This window comes from Bubalus bubalis, chromosome 4 (assembly GCF_019923935.1).
Source record: "Bubalus bubalis isolate 160015118507 breed Murrah chromosome 4, NDDB_SH_1, whole genome shotgun sequence".
In the NCBI taxonomy this organism is placed as follows: domain Eukaryota; kingdom Metazoa; phylum Chordata; class Mammalia; order Artiodactyla; family Bovidae; genus Bubalus; species Bubalus bubalis.
In genome coordinates, this window is record NC_059160.1 from 117,551,863 (window position 1) to 117,576,899 (window position 25,037).

The window sequence follows — 25,037 nt, forward strand, 5'->3', positions numbered from 1 at the left end:
GTCCAACTCTGTGACCCCATGGACTGCAGCATGCCAGGGTTCCCTCCTGGGGGAGTTCACTCAAACTCATGTCCATTGAGTCAGTGATGCCATCCAACCATCTCATCCTCTGTCATCCCCTTCTCCTCCTGACTTCAATCTTTCCCAGCATCAGGGGCTTTTCAAATAACTTATTTCTTCACATCAGGCAGCCAAAGTATTGGAGTTTCAGCTTCAGCATCAGCCCTTCCAATGGACACCCAGGACTGATCTCCTTTAGAATGGACTGGTTGGATCTCCTTGCAGTCCAAGGGACTCTCAAGAGTCTTCTCCAACACCACAGTCCAAAAGCATCAATTCTTCAGAGCTCAGCTTTCTTTATAGTCCAACTCTCACATCCATACATGACCACTGGAAAAACCATAGCTTTGACTAGATGGACCTCTGTTGGCAAAGAAATGTCTCTGCTTTTTAAAATGCTGTCTAGGTTGGTCATAACTTTTCTTCCAAGGAGCAAGTGTCTTTTAATTTCATGGCTGCAGTCACCATCTGCAGTGATTTCGAAGCCCAAAAAAATAAAGTCTGACACTGTTTCCACTGTTTCCCCATCTATTTGCCATGAGGTGATGGGATCAGATGCCATGATCTTAGATTTCTGAATGTTGAGCTTTAAGCCAGCTTTTTCACTCTCCTCTTTCACTTTCATCAAGAGGTTCTTTAGTTCTTCTTCACTTTCTGCCGTAAGGGTGGTGTCATCTGCATATCTGAGGTTATTGATATTCCTCCCTGCAATCTTGATTCCAGCTTGTGCTTCCTCCAGTCCAACATTTCTCATAATGTACTCTGCATATAAGTTAAATAAGCAGGGTGACAATATATAGCCTTGATGTACTCCTTTTCCTATTTAGAACCAGTCTGTTTTTCCATGTCCACTTCTAACTGTTGCTTCTTGGCCTGCATACAGATTTCTCAGGAGGCAGGTCAGGTGGTCTGGTATTCCATTTCTTTCAGAATTTTCCACAGTTTATCGTGATCCACACAATCAAAGGTTTTGACATAGTCAATAAAGCAGAAGTAGATGCTTTTCTGGATAGTAGGTCAATACAAATTCACCATTCATTAGCTCCATAGTGGTTGAAGCTTAAACCTTTAACATTTTATGGCATTATGAAGCTTAGCAGTGGCATGTGAGTCAGAGGAATGTATAATTCACCTTCACCTCCGTTTCATACTAAAATATCAAGGAATAAAAGCTTGACAAAATTGTCCCAGTCCAATCCATGATCTTGCAAGAAATTTCAAAGCCATAAAGTGCACCATTTTCTGAGATAGATTCACTTTTATGGTAATAATAAATTACTACCATAATAATAAATTAATAATGCAAATATTTTCTATAAGGAGATAATTTGAAGGGGTAGCATGCATGCAAAATCAAGTGTATGTGAAGTTGAAAAAATATTTTGTGAAAAGTGTGTTTTGCTATTACGGTTTAACATTAGCAGTGAATAAAATTCTCTTTAAAAATACAGATGCTTTTAAAAAAATACATTTCTTGGTTAGTTCAGCTCTTCAACTACAATTTCTTTCTCCCTTATGCATTTTGCAACCTTTTGGCAGCTTTATTGTTAAAAGCCAAGGTACATTTATAATCGCACCATAGTAGCGTGCATTTATCATTGGCAAAGTTTCCGTACTATAAATGAATTACTGTAATAGATGTGTCATGAAATAGCATCTTCTTATTCTTCTTCTCTTCTATTTTCTCTACCAAGTGGGTCAAAGTCAGTAACAAGTGTTCCTCTAACGTGATATTTTTGAACAAGTTAAAGAAATGGAGTGAGCTTTAAAGCTTTAGTTTTGTAATACTTTAAAATGATCAACACTCTTAGTTTTAGTTATGTTTCTAAATCTTCCGAGCACTTCTTGCTCTGTGCTGATTTTGCTTATACTGGAAAGCCATTGGTTTCTGTACTGGCACTTACGTTGTTCTCAATCAAGAAGATGTGACTGGGAATTTATTATATTTGAGCCTCCTGTCAAAAAATGATATAAATCATCTCTACCCCTGAAGAATGTATAATCTCACTGTGAGATAAAATATCAAAGAAGGGTGAAATAGATGGTATAGCCAATAAGAACTATATTCAGAAGAGAGAGCTTTCAAATTGACCCCCCAAAAATGTAGCTGTGAATAATAGATCAATGTCTAATAAAAATTATAAGATTTCCAGTTGGTTTTATTCAGATGTGTTTGAAAACCTTGTGAGAGAAAAACATCTACCCGACTCGTCTTCTTAAAGTGATACCAAGATAATAGAGTAAAAATATTTATCGGCTTTATGACATGTTGGTGACCACCATTTTAATGTTTCTGAGATAGGTAAAGTGGAGTTATCAGAAATGAAGAAGCATAGGGTTCTGTTATCACCTTATTTTAACAACTTTAGTGAACCCCTGAAATATACAGGGCATAGATTATAAGCAGTGCATGTGTGCATGGTCTGCCACATCCAACTCTTTGCAACCCCATGGACGTAGACCCCCAAGTTCCTCTGCTATGGAATTTTCCAGGCAAGAATACTGGAGGGGGTTGCCATTTCCTACTCCAGGAGATCTTTCTGATCCAGGGATTGAACCCGGGTCTCTTGCATCTACTGCATGGTCAAGTGGATTCTTTACCACTGTGCCATCTGGGAAACCCTCGTGTATAAGCAACAGTGTGAAAAGTGAAAGTGTTAGTCACTTAGTTGTGTCCTACTCTTTGCGACCCCACGGTCTGTAGCCCACCAGGCTCTTCTGTCTATGAGATTCTTCAGGCAAGAATACTGGAGTGGGAACCCATACCCTTCTCCAGAGGATCTTCCCAACTCAGGGATCAAACTCCCATCTCCTGCATTGGCAGGTGGATTCTTTAGCATCTGAGCCACCAGGGAAGCTCAGTCTATAAGCAGAGTTCTCCCCCAAACAAGTCCCGCATAAATGCTAACTAACCATAGGATCTACATGTCTAAATGAGAATATGTTGGCAAGTATTAGATCTGCTGGCATATTGATAACAATCTCATCTCATGATTTAAGATGAGATTTAACAATGTCATCTCATTCAAGACAAAGTTGTAACCCTATTCATACATAGAGAGGTATAATAGATAACAAGATCAGAATACTTAAATTCCCACATAATAACATTTAACAAGAACAAAAATATTAATTTCTTGACTTAAGTATGAAAAATAACCAATATTTAATTGATATTTGGCTTAGCAGTATTCAGAGTTTGGACCTTTAATAAAATAAAAGCTATGTGGATCAAGTTGCTCTTTATAAGGAAACTACATATTTAGGCATTACTAGAAGTATAGTCAGAGAAGGCAATGGCACTCCACTCCAGTACGCTTGCCTGGAAAATCCCAGGGACGGAGGAGCCTGGTAGGCTGCAGTCCATGGGGTCACTAAGAGTCAGACACGATTGAGCGACTTCACTTTCACTTTTCACTTTCATGCATTGGAGAAGGAAATGGCAACCCACTCCAGTATTCTTGCCTGGAGAATCCCAGGGACGGGGGAGCCTGGTGGGCTGCCGTCTATGGGGTCGCACAGAGTCGGACACGACTGAAGTGACTTAGCAGCAGCAGAAGTATAGTGGGCTTGCCAGGTGGCACAGTTGTAAAGAATCCACCTGCCAATGCGGGAGATGCAGGAGACTTGGGTTTGATCCCTGGGTTGGGAAGATTCTTCCCTGAAAAATCCCGTGGACAGAGGAGCATGGTGGGCTACAGTCCATAGGGTAGCAAAGAGTCAGACAGGACTGAGCATTACACTGCAGGAGTACAGTCCCTAAAACATGGTTAAGAGATATTTTGCTCTATTCTCACAATTTGGCCAATCTGTATAAAGTCTGTATTAACAAAAGCAAACCTCCCAAGTGATGATAAACATTATGGTAAGTAATTAACCATAGTCAAACTGAATAAAATATTTGCACAAAAAATTCAGACAAAGGATTTACTTTCATTCAAGTTTTTTTTTCCCAAGTAACTGAGATTGACTAGAAAATTAACACATGAGAGCTCTTATTTTAAAATGAATCTGTGACAAAACAAGCAGATATCTATATACCACCTCTAACATTAGCATTCCTGTATTTTGTTAGGGCTTCCTTGTAAAGAATCTGACTGCAGTGCAGGAGACCCAGATTTGATTCCTGGGTCAGGAAGATCCCCTGGAGAAAGAAATGGCAGCCCACTCCAGTATTCTTGTCTAGGGGAATCCCGTGGACAGAGGAGCCTGGTGGGCTACAGTCCATGGGGTCGCAAAAGGACCAGAAAAGGCAACTTGATTTTTTCGTTTGATTTGGCCAAAATTAGATTTGGGTATTTCATTTTGCACTCAAGAGCACATCCAGATATGACTGTCTATGTACTCAAGATATCTACTAAATCGTATTTGATGGCTCTAGAAATGCACATCACTTTCTATTGAACCAAAAGTAATAAAATTATGCTAAAGTATAGATCTCTCCCCTCAGTCACCAGGTATTTTCTCTTATGCAACAAGATGAGAGTTTCTAAACTAGAAAATTGAAAAATTGAGTCAAAATGATTGGAAATTGACTTGAATATGGAATATGAAACTCTAATTTCATTCTTTTAATGTGGAAATATGCTTGGTTAAAAGTTATGTCATCTGCTCTCAACCTTCCTCACTCTTCTCCTTCATCCAAAATAAATAAACACACACACACACACACTTTGAATATCTCAACACCAGTCACTTCTTACTCTTTCTATGTAGTTTGAACAGGATTGAAATTAATGTTATTTTGGTACTCATGTTTATTATATAAAGCATTCCATTTATTTTACTCAATTTTTTCATTCACATATTGCTAGGAAAATAGCAAGGTGATACAAGCACCAGAATTACAGTCGTTTGTATAATATATTCATACTAACTGTAGTCCTTTAGATACCTGTTGTATTCTGCATATCCTCTATCTTCTGAAGTCCATCACCATCTTAAGTATAGCAAGGTGACTTTCCAATCCCTTTTTTGGGCTAAATTTTGCAGTCTGTCTACCTAGTAATGCTGCACTGAATTCATTTGTTTTAAGCTTTACCTTTAGGACTTCAACATAGATCTTTGCTCATTAAGCAGTTCCTTCTTTTACCTTATCTTACCCAGCAGTTGTTGGATAGACCTGAAATTGTCATAAATGTCTTAATGACATTCATCATAGTGCAAATTATAATCTTGATTATTTAATAAAAAGCTACCAACTTAGAAGGTCTTACCTTACAACAAAATTTCCTTTCTGCCTGAAAAACAGGTTCAATATGAAATCATATGGACATAACTACCTTTAAGGCAATGGTTCCCAGCCCCCAGGCTGTGGACCATACTGTTGTGGCTTGTTAGGAACCGGGTCACAAAGCAGGAGGTGAGTGGTGGGGGAGGAAACGAAGCTTGATCTGCCACTCCCCATCACTCACATTACTGCCTGAACACCTCCCAGCCCCATGCCCTCTGTGGAAGAAAAACTGTCTTCCAGGAAATTGGTCCCTGTTGCCAGAAAGGTTGGAGATCACTGCTACTGGGTACAAGAGAATGAAAAAACCTAGCAAAAGCAGAATAAAGGAGATTCAAGATATTTTTGGCCACTTACGGCTCAAGAGTTCTCCAGTGAATAATTTCTGTTCTGTGTTGTGCTATGTTGCTTCAGTCAGGACCGCCTCTGTGACCCCATGGACTGTAGCCCGCCAGGCTCCTCTGTTCATGGGATTCTCTAGGCAAGAATACTGGAGTGGGATGCCATGCCATCTACCAGGGGATCTTCTTAACCCCGGGATCGAACCCAAGTCTCTTGCAGCTTCTGCATTGGCAGGAAGATTCTTTACCACTAGCATCACCTGCTAAGATTCACCCTCTAACAGCTTGCTAAAATGTTCCAGAGGTGACCATGTTCCAGAGGTGACAGGTGACAATGTTTCTAGTTTCCTTTTTAGTGAAAAAAAAAAAAAAAGAATTGCTTGTGTTCTGAAATCTGTATTTAGCTAGATAATTCAGGAAAGGAAAGCGAATTTCAGCAACCCAAGGGAAGCCAAGAGCTAAAGGATCAATGAGTGAGCACAACGACTGCAGAGCACACCCAAGCAGTTTCGATGCACCCAGATGCCCTTTGGGTCTTGTTTGACAATCTCAAGAACACATGTCACTTTCTATTATGCACACCAGTATAGAAAAAGCTCCAAACTCACACTATTCTTTTGCAATGTCAGTTGAAAATATAGTGTCTATGGCTGAAAAAGGCTGAGGCTCAGCCGGCAGATCACAAGAGAGAGAGAAAGAGTAGGGAGACTAGAGTAAAAGACCCAGGAAAAGAACTGGGAAAAAGAATAATATTTCAGAAACTAACAGAATATTTCAGAGGATAGCAATTGTTAAGAATATCTTATGATGAATTTATCCTCCTGATGTAACAATTTTAACCCACATGTTAGGCCCAAGCTCTGATTTCAGGCACTTGGGAAATGGGCAGCAGAAAAAAAGAATTGGTTTATTCAGCAGAGCAAAGGTGCAGTCGTTTGCTGGAAGATTCCACCATTTCAAAGCAAAACAAAAGTTGAAAAATTGTTATTGCTGATAATAGTAGATGTGTATATAGTCACAAGATGATATTCATAAGACAAAGTGGGTGACAGGAAAATGTCAGTGTGGGAACACAGGGGAAATGAGGCATTTATGTAGATGGCAGGGAACCAGTCAGCTTTCTGTGCTGAATCAGTTGTAAGGTCAGTTGTTTAAGCCTCCTATTTGCTTTTCACAATTAAACTCACTGAGAACATATTTTATATTTTTATATTCAAAGAATGTTAAACAATTGCCAGAAATTCTTAAATTTCTAAAAAATAGGTACTTTCGGTAACATTCTATAATTATTGCTTATGCTACTGAAAGTTCAATTTGGTATCTGCTGCCTAGAGCTTCTTGACTATGACTGTGTATTAGAATCATCTGGGGGCTTTAAAAATATTGCTAATGCAAATACCTTGCACCAAAGATTCTTCTGTAACTGAAGTGTGGCCTAGGCATAAGTATGTTTTAAAAGCTATTTCAGTTGAGTCTAACATCAGGCGGAGAACCACCATTACCCACCCACTCAGTGTTTCTTAAAGTGTGGTCTAGATGGACAGTCTCTACCAGACCCAACTACAATCCTCACTCAAAATGCAAACAACCACATCACACCCAACACCAATAAGACAGAATCGCTAGAGCTGGGGACCAGAGAGAATTGTTTTCTTCATAAGCTCCCTCACGATTCTTAGAATTCCTATTACCATGTCTGTATAATTTAATGTCACTTGACAGGCTCTTCAAATGCATAGAGCCATACTCTATAACCCCAATTTATATTTTGCAATAGCCATTTTCTGATCTATGTGATTGTTTTCTAGAGAACAGTCATTTGGACAAAGAGATAAAGAGACTATATGATTATAGATATAGATATAAGATATGCATCTATATATGATATCTATAGTGCTTGCTCAGTCACTCAGTCACTCAGTCACGTCTGACTCTTTGCTACCTCATGGGTAGTAGCCCTCTGAGCTCTTCTGTCCATGAAATTTTCCAGGCAAGAATACTGGAGTGGATTGCCATTTCCTATTCCAGGGGATCTTCCCCACCCAGGAATCAAATCCGTGTCTCCCACGTCTTCTGCATTGGCAGGCAGATTCTTTACCACTCAACCACCTGGGAAGACTCTATATATGAGATATGCACATATATATGCATCTATATATCTCCAGCTAATGCGGACATTGACCATAATACTAAGAAGAGTATTCTTGGTTCTGGCTTGGAAGGCCTTCTGATTCTTATTCCCATACTCAACAGCAGAGGAGAATTTCATATAGCTGAATAAAGTATCATGGGTAAGGATTAAATGGACAGCTATGCAGCGTCAAGTCTTAATGTTCTCTGAACAATCCTTAGAAAATCAAGAGACATTGAAAACTATACTTTGAGTACTATTTATGCAGTGTGATGATATATATTTTATAGTTCCTGTTATTGAAAACTGTTCTTGAAATTCAAGGAATCCTGACAGTCTGTAGAACATGGAAACCTATTAAAAAGCAATCTGGAAAAGCATTTCTGCTGAAATCGCTTTTACCAAAGTGCAGATCATTTCACTTATTCTAAAGGCATATAATTAGAAAGGAGACTAATTTTTTTTTCCTTTTTACAGTATAGCACAAATACATACTTCTTTATTCCAGCTTCAGCATGTGTACAGTTTTAAAAATGTGTCAAGAAAGAAAGTGATTTTTTTCTTTTTTCATGGACCTCTACAGTGTGTCTATTCAGAATTTTAAACATTGGTTCTCAAGTAAGAACAGAAGCATAACTTTTAAAAGGGAGAAGATATTATTTATCTTGGCCTTCTCTGTACATGTCAGAAAATTAAGACAGTGATGAATTACACATCACTGTTCAAAATTTTATTATTAGAATCAAAATTCAAATTTGTTCTGCTTAAAATACAGAAGATACATTTTCTCATTTAGAAAAATCCATTTTGTTAGTGCTTGGTTATAGTGGAATAAAAATTTCATGTTGAACACATACTGATTCAATTTTTACTGAATAATTTTAAAGGCATACCATAGAAAACATTAATCTGCTGAACTAACAACAAATTATTTGGCAAATGCTTTAGTAACTCATACTTACTAAAAGAACAGTGACTTGTTTATTCCTAAATCATAAAATATTAGAAATGAAAAGTGCTTCCATTCAGCATATTTTAAATGTCTGTTCATTTGGGGAATGGCTCTACAAAAATAAACTTTTTGCTGAATAAATTCAAGTTCATTAGAAGTAGTCCACATAATATTTTTAAAAGATTATCTGATGAATTCAGTAATGTCTAAAAGCCAATTATGAAAGCTCAAAGGCAGAATTTCTCTTCTTATTTCAAGTAACTGGACAGTGCATAAGCTTCATAGTTCTACTGTGTTTTAGTTTTACAGTTTTGATCTGTTTAAAAAAAAAGTTATTAAAATGGAAAGGGACTAAAACAGCAAAAAAAAAAATGGCAAGTATAATCATATGTGGCAATGCATAGGTAGCATTTAAAAAATGTCAGGTTACTATTGTACAATATTTTGAAGGGTAGAAATACAACATTTACTTGAAAAATGTTTTGTACTTAACTGACAGACAATAAACCTTTTAAAAATGAAACTGAATAGCAAAAAAAAATTAATAATGAATGTTTTCACCCAGTAGGTCATAAGTTATGTGAAGGTGGGAACAGAATAGTGAACAAGAGCAAAAGTTATATTGTGACCCTTGTAGGGGTTAAAAGGAGAGTGACTGAATGACAAACTTAGAAAGTAAATGCCAGCACATTCAAGGCAGATGTTCTTAACTTCACTGTAATATTTACTATAAAACATTTCACTCTTTCACTTCCTTACATGACATCATAAAAATATGTGCAATTAGGACCAAGTTGGCCTGTGCAGAGTTAGGTCAGAGCAGTCATCTTAAACTCTATCTGCACACAGCAGGCCAATGGAAAATGTAACTTCAAATAAATTAAGGCACTTCAGTCCATTTATATGGTTCTAAGCAGAGAGAAATATTTCTCTAACCTTATCACTAAGTGAAAGGAAAGTCCTGGATAAACTAATAGGTCTCCTCCAGATGCAGGATAGAGATTTAACCTTATTTTTGGTCCACTGGTGAAGAGCTTTGCAATCCATCCTCTCTTCCCTTATTTTTCATGGTTTGTTGGCTGAACTATCTCTTAATTACTTGTAATAGTTCAAAACCCACTACCCAGCACACCAATTCAAAAAACTTTGAAGAAAAAAAGTCTTATGGGCCATATGGAGTAGCCAGTGAAGTCTCTATTCCTGCCATCAGGACATGTGGACACGAGGGTGGGGCAAACTGGGAGGATTGGCATACATACACTTATGTCAGCACTGTTCGTCACTCAGTCGTGTCCTACTGTTTGTGACCCCGTGGACTGTAGCCCACCAGGCACCTCTGTCCATGGGATTCTCCAGGCAAGAATACATCCCAACCCAGGGATCAAAGCTGGGTCTCCTGCACGGCAGGCAGATTCTTTACCATCTGAACCACCAGGGAAATCCGCATACACACACTGCGTGCATGCTAAGTCAGCAGAGTTGTACCCGACTCGAACTCTGTGGACTGTAGTCCACCTCTGTTCGGTCTCCATGTCCTCCTCCAGGGGATCTTCTTGACCCAGGGATCAAACCCTCCTCTCTTTATGTCTCATTGGTACATGGGTTCTTTACCACTAGTGCCACCTGGGATGTATAAAATAGTTAGTGGGAATCACCTGTAGCACAGGGACTCAGCTAGCTGGTCTGTGATGACCTAGATGGGTGGGATGGGGGGGGTGGCCCCAGAGGGAAGGGATACACGTATACATATAACTGATTCACTTCATTGTACAGCAGAAACTAACACAACATTGTAGAGCAATGATACTTCAAGTTCAAAATAAAAAAAAAAGAAAGAAAGAAATGAGTGGTAAACCAAAATGCACTAATTAACATTTTTCTCAAATTAGCTAATGACAATGAAAAAGTAAGCTATGTATCTACTCAAATCTTCTACATAGACTGGTCTGTATGGATAATCATTATGTTTCCAGGTTTGTAGGAGGCAGATTCATGACTGATTTAAGCCATGTAAGGCTTGGGTTTGAAGGTTTTCTAATTCTCACCAAAAACCTACCACCAGTTACACAAACTCATCACAACCCTTAGCCTCTGTCTCCTCACTGTTGACTAGAACCAATGGTATTTCACAGGCTTGTTAAATGACATGAAATCTACACAATGCCCAGCACTTAGGAAAACACTCAAATTTTCATACTTTCCTGATATCCTAACTCATTTAACATTTATACAGAACAAAAAATTAATTCTAGTTAAAATGAACAACTGGTCATTATTTTTTCTTTTTTCTTAGTGGATTGGTACATGAACTGGGAATGTACAAAGGTAAACATCTCCGGTGTACTACCCTTAATGTGCTAAATATTCAAAATAAAATCCCTTAAAGTACTATGTTTTCAAAATCTGGGTAAAATTAATACTGCCTTCTGGTAGGGCTATTTGTGAAAAACCTATTTTAAAAATAAAATGCATATATGGTACATGTAAAATAGAACATATATTTTCACCAACTGCTTATTTTTAATATTTAAGACAGAGCTTTTCTAAGTAAAATTTCATAAAATAAAAATAAAAGCTACTAGACTATACTTTTGTTAGATTTTTTTTGGAATATAAACAATGCATGTTAAAATATTTTAATAAAACAACAGCCTTATTCATTCAAAGCAATTGAACTGAAAGTTACTCTTATGTAATTAAATTTTAGAATTCCAGGATATTTGCAGGAACATTTTCATACTCAAAAGTTCACATATACTAATTGAACAAATACATTATTGTTTAGTATAATAATTGTTGAACCTGTTTTTAAAAACATATGATTAACTTAAAATTAACACATTGTGAACATGCAGTGTGCTAAAACTATGGTAGAAAACTTGAGCTACTTTTACATAAGTAGGTTAAACATTTTTCTGCAACTTACTGATATTATTAAAATCCTCAAATAATTTTTCTTAAAGATAAATTCTATTCTAACTAATGTTCCAACTTTAAAAGTTTAAACTATATGGTTTTATTATGCTTTCTAAATATTACACATTTCTCAAATACACAATTAAGTGCCATGAAGCCAAAATGAGAATTATCTTGAAATACCATAAATGTTTTAAAAAGAAGTATAAATAAATAATGCCTAATATTATCTATACCTAAAAATTATTTAGTTTCTTTTTTGTAGTATGTAATTATCTTTCATGTGCCCTTATGGATTTATTATTTCACTGTTTGTTTCATTTAATGTGATGTAAATTCTTTTAGGTCTTGTTCATCCCTTCCCTTCTGCTCACAAAGTGCTTTGTGAAATAAAAGGCTCTCAATAAATATCTGTTAAATCCTATCACTGTATAATTAGTAGTGTCAATGAAAATAATTCAGCTATGGTCTCTGAAAGAGGAAAAAAAAAAAACAGCTATAGGAATCTTAATTTCCCATTACATGAGCTTTTTCTTTGAAAAAGTATATATGTTTAACTTCACTGGAGTATTGAGGAGAATAAGCCATTTCAGGAAAGTTATGACCAACCTAGATAGCATATTCAAAAGCAGAGACATTACTTTGCCAACAAAGGTCCGTCTAGTCAAGGCTATGGTTTTTCCTGTGGTCATGTGTGGATGTGAGAGTTGGACTGTGAAGAAAGCTGAGCACCGAAGAATTGATGTTTTGAACTGTGGTGTTGGAGAAGACTCTTGAGAGTCCCTTGGACTGCAAGGAGATCCAACCAGTCCATTCTGAAGGAGATCAGCCCTGGGTGTTCTTTGGAAGGAATGATGCTAAAGCTGAAACTCCAGTACTTTGGCCACCTCATGTGAAGAGTTGACTCATTGGAAAAGACTTTGATGCTGGGAGGGATTGGGGGCAGGAGGAGAAGGGGACGACAGAGGATGAGATGGCTGGATGGCATCACTGACTCGATGGACGTGAGTCTGCGTGAACTCCGGGACTTGGTGACGGACAGGGAGGCCTGGCGTGCTGCGATTCATGGGGTCGCAAAGAGTCGGACACGACTGAGCGACTGAACTGAACTGAACTGAACTGAAGCCATTTCAGTTTTATAACTACTTACCAAAAAAACTCCTTAAAATTCCAATAGATTTATGTATCTATTCTTTCTTTCCTTTCCTTTCAACATATTTGTTAGTTTTTCTTTCATTGCTTTATTCCCCACTTGGCACCTTGCTTTAGTTTTGTTTTCCAGTTTGTGTTTTAGTTAATTTTGTTCTTAACTGGTAAATATAATTTTTGATTTCCTTTGTTTGCCAGGTCAACCTGCTGTACTTTGTTTTTGTTGGACTGTATAAACCTTGTTCATGGTTGTATATGTATATGTGTATATTCCATTATTTTAATTATTATTGGCCTGATTTTTAACTGCCATTTGTCTGGGGTTCATCTTTGGTTTCTCATTTTTGGATATGTGTTTTAATCTCACTTAATGCCATAACAAGCCACTTGTGGAATCTTCGTTCCTGGCCAGAGATCAAGCCCTGAGCCTTTGGAGTGGGAGCACTGACTCCAAGACCCTAGACTACCAGAGAACTAACACTCAGTTCAGTTCAGTTTAGTCGCTCAGTAGTGTCCGACTCTTTGCGACCCCATGAATCGCAGCACACCAGGCCTCCCTGTCCATCACCAACTCCCGGAGTTCCCTCAAACTCACGTCCATTGAGTCAGTGATACCATCCTGCCATCTCATCCTCTGTTGTCCCTTTTTCCTCCTGCCCCCAATCCCTCCCAGCATCAAAGTCTTTTCCAATGAGTCAACTCTTTGCATGAGGTGGCCAAAGTATTGGAGTTTCAGCTTTAGCATCATTCCTTCCAAAGAACACCCAGGGCTGATCGCCTTTAGAATGGACTGGTTGGATCTCCTTGCAGTCCAAGGGACTCTCAAGAGTCTTCTCCAACACCACAGTTCAAAAGCTAATACAATTATGTAAAGTTTTAAAAATAAAATAAAATTAAAAAAAAAAAACAAAACAAAAACAAAAGCATCAATTCTTTGGCGCTCAGCTTTCTTCACAGTCCAACTCTCACATCCATACGTGACCACTGGAAAAACCATAGCTTTGACTAGACGGACCTTTGTTGGTAAAGTAATGTCTCTGCTTTTCAATATGTTATCTAGGTTGGTCATAACTTTCCTTCCAAGGAGTAAGCGTTTTTTAATTTCATGGCTGCAGTCACCAAATATCAAATAATGAAAACAGTGGAAACTCACACAAAGGCAACCACTTGAATACAAGACCCAACCACCTGTAGCACCTGTGAAAGACCCCTCATCTAAACAACAAACAAAACAAAAACAAAAACACAGTCACCAGCAGACAGGATCATCACCTCACTCAGCCTTGCCCATCAGAGGAAAAACAAACAAACAAAAACTCAGCAAAAATCTCACCTACCCTATATGAGTGAAGTCACTCAGTCATGTCTGACTTTTTGTGACCCCATGGACTATAGCCTACCCAGGCTCCTCCGTCCATGGAATTTTCCAGGCAAGAGTACTGGAGTGGGCTGCCAAACCCTATATGAAGCTTACACAAATCGCTGGAGTAGCAATCCTCATATCAGACAAAATAGACTTTAAAATAAAGAATGTTACAAAAGATAAGGAAGGACACTACATAATGATCAAGGGATCAATCCAAGAGAAAGACATAACAATTGTAAATATCAATGCACCCAACATTAGGAGCACCTCAATACAAAAGACAAATACTAACAGATATAAAAGGAGAAATTGACAGTAACACAATAATAGTAGGAGACTTTAACACCCCTCTCACACCAATTGACATATCATCAGAACATAAAATTAATAAGAAACACATCTTAAATGATATATTAGATGAGATGGATCTCATTGATATCTTCAAGACATTCATCCAAATGCAGAATACTAAACCTTCTTCTCAAGTGCACATGGAACATTCTCCAGGATAGACTACATCTTGGGTTACAAATCAAACCTCAGTAAATTTAAGAAAATTGAAATCATATCAAGCATCTTCTGTGACCACAACTGTATGAGACTAGATATCAGTTACAGGAAAAAAACTGTAAGAAATGTAAACACATGGAGATTAAACAACACATTTCTAAATAACCAACAGATTACTGAAAAGATCAAAAAGGAAATCAGACAATTTCTAGAAACAAATGGCAATGAAAACACAACAATGCAAAACCTATGGGACGTAGCAAAAGGAGTTCTAAGAGGGAAGTTTATAGCAATGCTATCCAACTCAAGAAACAAAGCATTGAATAGAAAACCTAATTTTACACCTAAAACAACTGCAAAAAGAAGGAAAAAAAATTGGTAGAAGGAAAGAATGCATCTGAGCAGAAATAAATGAAAAAGAAATGAAAGAAATAATAGTAAAGATTAACAAAACTAAAAGCTGGTTATTTGAGAAGATAAATAAAATTGACAAACCTCTAGCCAGACTCATCAAGAAAAAAAGAGAGAAGAATCAAATCAACAAAATTAGAAATGAAAAAAGAGAGATTACAACAGACAATTCAGAAATACAAAGGATTATAAGACTATTACAAACATCTATACAGAAATAAAATCGATAACCTGAAAGAAATGGACAGATTCTTAGAAAAGTTCAATCCTCAAAGACTGAACCAGAAATAAAAAGAAATAATGACCAACCTAATTACAAGCACTGAAATTGAAGCCATGGTCAAAAGTCTCCCCAAAAATAAAAGCATAGGACCAGATGGGTTCACAGGAGAATTCTATCAAACACTTATAGAAGAGCTAATGCCTATCCTTCTAAAACTCTTTCAGAAATGTGTAGAGGAAGGAACACTTCCAAATGCATTCTACGAAGCCAGCATCCCCTTGATACCAAACCCAGACAAAGACAACACATAAACAGAAAACTGCAGGCCAATATCACTGATGAACATAGATGCAAAAATCCTCAACAAAATTTTAGCAAACAGAATTCAGCAACACATCAAAAAGCTCATACACCATGATCAAGTTGGGTTTATTCCAGGGATGAAAAGATTCTTCAATATATGCAAATCAATCAATGTGATACACCATATTAAGAAATTGAAAGTTAAAAACCATATGATCATCTCAATAGATGCAGAAAAAGCCTTTGAAAAAAATCAGCACCCATTTATGATTAAAGCTCTTCAAAAAATTGGCATAGAAGGAACCTACCTCAACATAGTAAAGGCCATATATGATAAGCCTACAGCAAATATTATTCTCAATGGTGAAAAAATGAAAGCATTCCCCCTAAGATCAGGAACAAGACAAGGGTGTCCACTTTCCCACTATTATTCAAGATAGTTCTGGAAGTTCTAGACAGCAATTAGAGAAGAAAAAGAAATAAAAGGAATCCAGATAGGAAAAGAAGTAAAGCTCTCACTCCTCACTCAGTGAGGAGTAAAGCTCTCACTGACATGATACTGTACATAGAAAACCCTAGAGGCAGTATTAGAAAATGACTAGAGCTAATCAGTGAATTTAGCAAAGCTGCAGGATACAAAATCAATACACAGAAATCACTTGCATTTCTATATACTAACAATGAAAAATCAGGAAGGGAAATTAAAGCAATTCCATCCACCATTGCAACAAAAAGAATTAAATATCTAGGAATAAACTTACCCAAGGAGACAAAAGAACTATACACAGAAAATTATAAGACACTAATGAAAGAAATCAAAGATGACATAAACAGATGGAGAAATATTCCATATTCCTGGGTAGGAAGGATAAATATTGTGAACATGACTACACTACCAAATACAGTCTACAGATTCAACGTGATCCCTATCAAATTACCACTGGCATTTTTCACAGAACTAGAACAAAACATTTCACAATTCATATGGAAACACAAAAGACCCCGAATGGCCAAAGCAGTCTTGAGAAAGAAGAATGGAGCTGGAGGAATCAAGCTTCCTGACTTCAGATTATACTACAAAGCTACAGTCATCAAGACACTATGGTACTGGCACAAAAACAGAAATATAGAGCAATGGAACAAGACAGAAAACCCAGAAATAAACCCATGCACCTATGGGTAACTTATTTTTGACAAAGGAAGCAAGAATATAAAATGGGGCAAAGACAGCCTCTTCAATAAATGCTGGGAAAACTGCAGTTACATGTAAAAGAATGAAATTAGAACACTTCCTAACACCACACACAAAGATAAACTCAAAATGGATTAAAGACTTAAATGTAAGACCAGAAACTATAAAGCTCTTAGAGGAACACATATGCAGAACACTCAATGACATAAATCAAAGCAAGATCCTCTATGACCCATTTCCTAGAGTAATGGAAATAAAAGCAAAAGTAAACAAGTGGGAACTTTTGCACAACCCTCAGAATGTGAGAAAATAATAGCAAATGAAATAACTGACAAAGGATTAATTTCCAAAATATACAAGCAGTTCATACAACTCAATACCAGAAAAACAAACAACCCAATCAGAAAGTGGGAAAAAGACCTAAACAGACATTTCTCCAAAGAAGACATACAGATGGCTAAAACACATGAAATGATGCTCAACATCGCTCATTATCAGAGAAATGCAAATCAAAACTACAATGAGATTTCACCTCACACTGGTCAGAATGGCCATCATCAAAAAGTTTACAAACAATAAATGCTGGAAAGGGTGTGGACAAAAGGGAATGCTCTTGCAGTTGGTGGGAATATAAATTGATACAGCCAGTATGGAAGATGGTATAGAGATTCCTTAAAAAACTAGGAATAAAACCACCATATGACCCAGCAATCCCAGACCTAGGCATAAACCCTGAGGAAGCCAAAATTGAAAGACACATGTATCCACTGTTCGCTGTAGCACTATTTACAACAGCTAGAGCATGGAAGCAACCTAGATGTCCATCCAGAGAAAGATAAATATTGTGTTCTAATGCACAAATATAGAATTTAGAAAAATGGTACTGAAGAATTTATTTACAGGTTAGCAATGGAGAAGCAGACATAGAGAATAGACTTGTAAACATGGGGAGAGGGGAGGAGAGGGTGAGATGTATGGAAAGAGTAACATGGAAACTCACATTACCAAATATAAAATGGATAGCCAATGGGAATTTGCTGTATGGCTCAGGAAACTCAAACAGGGGCTCTGTGACAACCTAGAGGGGTGGGGTGGAGGGGAAGATGGGAGGGAGGTTCAAGAGGGAGGGGAATATGTATACCTATGGCTGATTCATGTTGAGGTTTGACAGAAAACAACAAAATTCTATAAAGCAATTATCCTTCAAAAAATATATATTAAAAGGAAAAAATTTCCAATAGATTTGAATTAAATATATTGTCATAAACTTTGTTAGGAATTCTTGACTGTACCTAATTTGGTACTATATTTGCATGAAAATTGCTGTTGCACTGCTTAGGTCTGCATAGATTTATAAACATTTTACTAAAGATTACTTTCACAGATTTAAATGGACATCATTTTACCTGTGGTCTGACCATCTGTTACTACAAAGTTTATCAGAGAAATCTTTGTGGAAAATAAATTGTTGGTATTTTAATGTCATTTTACAATAATGTTCACAAAAATATTTTGAAAAGTATTATCAATGAGCCATATTTTTTCCACAATTTGGCTATTTACACTAAAAGTGAAAGCTGATTAACACTTCTTTCAGTTGTTTGACATTATACAAACTAGAAACACAGACTTTTAAAAATAATATAATTATTGTGAAAAGAAAGATTGTTAGTTGTTTAGTCCTGTTCAACTTTTTGTGAACCCATGGACTCAATAGCCCAATAGGCTCCTCTGTCCATGGAATTCTCCAAGCAAGAATACCGGAGTGGGTAGCCATTCCCTTCCCCAAGGGATCTTCGAGACCCTGACTCAAGCCCAAATCTTCCAAATTGCAGTTCGAGTCTTTACCATCTGAGCCACCAGAGGAGCCCCAATAATAATTGTAGACATATGTAATCTCATATTTTGATATGGCTTCTGATATTTGGAAAACCTCCAATTAATGCAACTGACAGATGTTTCAAACATGTCTTTAAATTTTAGTTGTAGGAAGGCTCTCTTGAAAATCTAAAGTTATTGTAACTTCTGCAAATGACAATTATGAAATTTTTAAGCAGTTCACGTTGCTACTCTGAGCCTGTGTTTTGATCAAACTATTATGGTTAATATAATTTATTATGTTTTTGAAAAGAGTCAAATGAACCAGTATATTGAAAATGAAGTGCAATTTATTGTGTGTGCATGCTCGCTCAGTTGTGTCCAACTCTTTGCGACCCGTGGACTGTAGCCCACCAAGCTCCTCCATCCATGGGATTTTCCAGGTAAGAATATTGGAGTGGGTTGCCATTTCTGCCTCCAGGGGATCTTCCCAACCCAGGGATCAAACCTGTGTCTCTTGTGCGTCCTGCATTGGCAGGCAGATTCTTTACTAAGTGCCACCTGGGAAGCACCCAATTATAACATATGGTATAATCTTAATAACCTTGTACATTTTACTGTTATATTTGTAAATTGCACTATCACAGAAATCTCAGTCGTATGATATAATTATCCTAAAAATAATGTAAACCAAAGTGAGTTTAAATTCCAGTAAAATCCATGTTATTGAAACTGAAGAATCAACTTAACATTCTAGATAATAGCCTTAGAGGTTGTGCTTGTATATGTAAAAAAAATACAACAATTGTAAGAACATTTTAAGGGAAAAGGTGTAAAAATGGGGAAAACTTTTTATTTACAGGTTACCTAGAGATATTTAATACTTAGGATGGTAAACTTTTAGTCCTTTCTAGTTTCAAATAAGTTTCACTGTCATACATATATTGGCACAGTAAAGTTTTAAGCCTAGATGTTGAACTCTTTTAACAATTTGCTATTTCATGCACATATGTGTGTGTGTGTGTGTGTGTGTGTGTGTGTGATTTGTAAGACAGACAACGGAGAGAAAAAAGATAAAAACTCTATGTAGAAAATAGAATTTTATGACTACATTTTACAGAATATTCCAAGAGATACCATTGGTCATTTTATTATTTTGAAAATATTACTCATTTAAACAACTAAAAAAGGTTAAAGCTTGATATAATCTTCAACACTGGAAAGGATAAATTATTGAAAAATATGTAGAACAGAAATTCCATCTCAATGCCATTGATATCACTATACTGTTGAACAGGTATGAGGTATTGAACATTGCACATAATTATACACTTAGGATTTGACATTGTAGTTAAACCAGTTGTTCAAGGCCACTAAAATACTGAAGAGGATTAAAATTATTAACAGTGCAGAGGAAAACAGAACTATAAAACCCCTTTGTAACTCAAAGCTGGAAATGGTGCTTTCACTCAAAAGAATGTCACAATTACCAAGAATTTTCAGTAATTCACGACACAAAACAAGACAGCCACCTCTAATTTTTAACTTTTCTATCAAAAGGAATCCAGTGGTGATATAGTACATATTTTGGACCTGCATGACAGTGATATTTATAACTGATGTTTCAGAACTTACCCCTTAAAGATTTCACATATGTGTGATATGTACTAAATTTCATCACTTCAGATAGATGGGATGACTTTTAGATTTTATATTAAGCATTAGTATGTCTTAGTAACAACACATAGAGTATTTAAAAATCATATATTAATTGAAGTGCTGAAAAAAATATGAGTAATAGCAATTAATTGCTAAAAAGATAAAATTCAACTTTAGATGATACTTGTTCTATGGATTAGGAAATTGCTCCTCTTTATGCAAACTTATAATAAATCTATAGCTCTGGTTTCTAAAATGCCTACTTTCCTCCCCCCAGTGTTCAGTGACTATTGGAGCTAGAAAATATTCTTTCAATGATTTGTAAAATTTGGAGAAGTGTAAAAACCTCAGGAAAACATTAAGTGGTCCACAAACATTTGGCTTATGTGCGATTAGTTGTATTGGCATTTCATAATGGCAAACTTAAAATATGTTCATTTTTGAGTATCTAAGCAGTGCTTGGAGAGCTGGCCTACTGGGTGAGAGTACCATTTAAAAACACTTGTGTTACATAATACACAATCAGGAGAAGTATTCAAAATTCTCAGTTACAACAGAGTGGGCAATGCCAAAGGATGCGCTTTGCTCAAGAAAAGAAACTTTTCATCATAATGGATGGAACAACTGGCATCAAAGATCATTAAAATCCACCTGAAGTAGGGCTGCTTCATGGGGGATTAGAGTCACACAGACCCAAAGATCAACACATGGAGAGAGTTTTTAACTCTCTGGACCCACCCAACATGAAAAAAGTGGAAAAACAAACAAGATGACAAAGAAACACTTTCTCGGCACTGATCATCATTACGTGTGCTCAACTGTTTATGCAATGGGAAGTTTGACTAAGATGATGACAGAATCTATATTTACGAGGTGAGGCTGCTACTTAGGAAAATGAGAAGAGTGTCTGTACGTAAAATTTTGTTTTAGTTCATTTTTATGTAGTAGAATAGACTATTCAGGAAATAGATGAAAAAAAATCTATAACAGGTGAGAAATTTATCAGGAAATTGTCAGGAAGGATAGTACTGAGATAAATTCTTTGAAGCATTTTCAAAGTTTGCATAAGTTTTAAAAAGAGATAAATTTTCTTTGAGGTGAAGTTTTTGCACAAGTGCAGAGTACAGCATACTATATACATATTGGGCTTCCCTATGCACATATACATATGCACACAGAATCTATATGCCTTTTAAAAAACATATACACAGCTTTAACTCAAAGAAAATTAGTAACACAATAATCTTTGCAAGACAATCCAAGTGCTGAAATATATGACACCAATCAAAGGGTGATTTCACCTCTCACATTGCCCAGAACTATGACTATAACTCCCTGTTTTAGTTTTTTCTTTTGTTGCAACACTGATTGTCATAGATAATCTTTGTGCTTTTGTATAATGCCCATCCAGATGTAACATATATTCACATACAACATTGGACATTTTAAATAAGCATGCTGGAACACAGGCAGGACCATACAACCATGCACAACGTTTTCTGAATATGTTTTTCCATACTGACTGCAACGTCAACATGCACCACTATCATATTGGTCCTGTACAGCGAGGAATGTACAGCAGAAGCAGTCACGGCTAGATTCACTTGCAAGAGTTTCTTAAGAGAAGAACACCCAGTAGAGAAACAAAACAGAATGAATAAAACCAAAAACAATTCCTAAAATTAAAAAAAAATTTCCTCCCACATGTTAACACTGAAAATCTGGCCATATTCCTCATTCCACAGCAGGTCTTCTCACAAAATTCTGAGTTGAACTGTTTATAAGAGACACATATTAATGTCTCAGAGCTTTTCCTAGCCATTGGAAAAGCTCATCCTGATAAAGCATTTTCCAGCGTACATTGGCTTCGACAGTTTCCACAGCTCTTGAGAAAGAGGCAGCAGCTACTCCGTCGTAGCTCTTCATAAAGTTCTTTAGCTGGGAACAGAAATAGTAGAATGGTAAACAGACAGCATAAGTTATATGGTCAATAATACTCTAATAACTTTGTATGGGGGCAGATGGTTACTATACTTATCAAGGTGATCGTTTCATAAGGTATGCAAATGTCAGATATATACAGGTATATACAGTGTACCTGAAAATAACACAATATTTTACTATGTTTCAATAAAAAATAAAATGTAAAAATGATAAACTCATGTCTTAAAATGAGCCCATGTCCAACACGTATAAACAAGAATCTATTTGAAAAAAAGTGTCCCAGTCACTACAGAATGTATATTTAATGTGTGGAGTGAGGTAAGTATGTATATCTAATACGTGGGGTGAGCTTATAATGAAATTCAATGAAACAGATTTTATCCATTAGGTGTAATGTAATTTCTTTGGGAACTGAAAGGGAAAAAAAGAATGATAAAACAGTTTAAAGTGTAGCTGCTCAGTCCTGTCCAATTCTTTGCGACCTCAATGACTGTAGCCCACCAGGCTCCTCTGTCCACAGAATTCTCCAGGCAAGAATACTGGAGCAGGTTGCCATTCCCTTCTCCAGGGGATCTTCCTCATGCAGGGACTGAACCTGGGTCTCCCGTATTGCAGGTAGATTACCATCTGAGCCACCAGGGAAGCCTAAATAACTCCAAGTTTAGCTTCTTGTTTCATAAATATTAAAGCAGACATATTTAATTCATCTTTCATAATGGGCTGATGAGGTAGCGGCAAAAACTAGTTCTAATAACAAAGCATATCTAATCTACTAGTAGTAGCGTTAGTCATTCAGTCATGTCCGACTCTTTACGATCCCATGGAGCCTGCCAGACTCCTCTGTTCATGGAATTCTCCAGGCAAGAATACTAGAGTCGATTGCCGTTCCCTTTTCCATGGGATCCTCCCAACCCAGGGATTGAACCTGGTCTCCTGCATTGCAGGCAGATCCTTTACTGCTGAGTCACCAGGGAAGTCCCCATAGCTCTGGGCTGGGCTTATTGACAGAGAACATTCAACCCACCAACCGATTTATTATTGGAAATTTTTCTCTGTCTTGTAGCCACCACACTTAATAGCAGCTATATTCTGGAATTTCTATGTCCCAATCTTTCTCAAGGGCATTCCCTCTGCTCCACCTCAGCTGCCACAGTCCTATTCAGAAACCCATCAACCCTGTCACGGGAAGCTCCACCTCTCTCATAGATGAATACAGTGGGCCATCTGCTACCTGATGTCTGAGACCTCTCCCTTATTCCTTCTGGTCTATCTTTTATATTGCCAGTATACATAAATTGGAGTGGATTGCAGTTCCCTTCTCCAGGGGATCCTCCCAACCCAAGAATCGAACCTGGTTTCCTGCATTGCAGGCAGATTCTTTACCGTCTGAGCCACCAGGGAAGCCTGGTGAATATGTGTTATCTAATGTACTAATAGCCTTAACATTGAATACAAGCATTAAAGTTAACTTTTTGTCCAAAGGGAGAAAAATATTCATCTTTTCTAAACAAGTAGTATGAGTGTTTGACACTATCTTTGCTGGCAAAAGAATACCAAAATTATTGAGTAACAACAACAAAAAATAATGATGCTATGAGTACTGGTTGATAAATGACACTGGATCACCTGAGTAACTAGATTTAGAAAGAATGAAGAAGGAATGTTGATTCATTTAGCTAGAGAATTTGAGCTTTAATTAGAATGTGAAAATTTTTAAATGATTTGTCATAATTTTATGGGTATAAGATTTTCTCTAGAGAGCACACACACTTTAGGAATGCACAGGGATTTTATTGCAAGATTAGATACTAGCAGTTTTCCTCTCTGTTTCATATGTCTTAATAATTGGACAATGAATGAATAATTGCATCAATGAATGCAAGGCTTATAGACAAATGTGAAAAATCAACTTGTAACACAGAAGCATTTATATTGTATAATTAGGATGAGGTGAGATTCACCACATGATGGATGCCACATGATGAATATACCAGGAGAGAAATGTCATCAAGATTGACTCGGGGATAGGGGCATGTGTGTTGGGGGGAAGGGTGGAGGGGGTAATTTAAAATGGAGTTATTAATAATTATACTTTTCTGAATTAATCTAGAAATTGGTTCAGGGGTAGCTTGGTTTGTTTATGACAATATTACTTTGATTATATGATAATATTTTTTCAAAGTTTATCCTCTACTTTCCTATAAAGCCAGGTACCTTGGAGCATTAGAAATGGATTATCATATCTCAGAGCTATATTCTTTGTAAGACTTTAAAATCACTATCTTTTAATAACAAACATGAAAAATATTCAATGTGTAACAAAGATTTATCATTGCAGTCCTTAAAACTTATCTGACATCTGACACATACAAAAGAAAGGGGACGAAGGGAAAGGACTGAAATTTATTGATACCTTCAATATATACCTGTGACATGTACACATAGATAAATAGAAGTCTAATGAAAGCATTCGAAACATATTTTTAAACTTAACTAATTTTCTAATAATTCATTTGAATTTACATATTTATGTTCAGATTCATTCAGTTCATATTCCTAAAGCAACAAATAGTACATTTTGATCTATGTTTTGAAATTTGTGTTTTAATTTATTACAAAATATGCACATTACAGTGTATATTTGTATATTATATCTGTTCATTATGGTGGCTTTATTTACATAATATGTCAATCAGGAAAAAAAATTACATCTACTTCTTTTAAACTATGCTCCACATTATTACATATTTTCCTAGGCAGTCAATGAATACTCCAGACAGTAATAAATGACCTTTTGGTAACTTTGACTCTGAGGAGTATGCTCTTGGCCTT

The 25,037-nt window shown here is 36.6% G+C and overlaps 1 protein-coding gene across 1 annotated transcript in view; it reads right to left on the reverse strand.

Moving 5' to 3' along the window:
- Positions 1-19,729: 19,729 nt before the first annotated feature.
- Positions 19,730-25,037, reverse strand: part of TRHDE (thyrotropin releasing hormone degrading enzyme) — a 439,831-nt gene continuing 434,523 nt past the window's right edge. Inside the window, exon 19 of the mRNA XM_025284466.3 lies at positions 19,730-22,199. Within this exon, the coding sequence (XP_025140251.3) occupies positions 22,056-22,199 (144 nt within the window). The 3' untranslated portion in view covers positions 19,730-22,055. The remainder of the gene's footprint in view (positions 22,200-25,037) is intronic.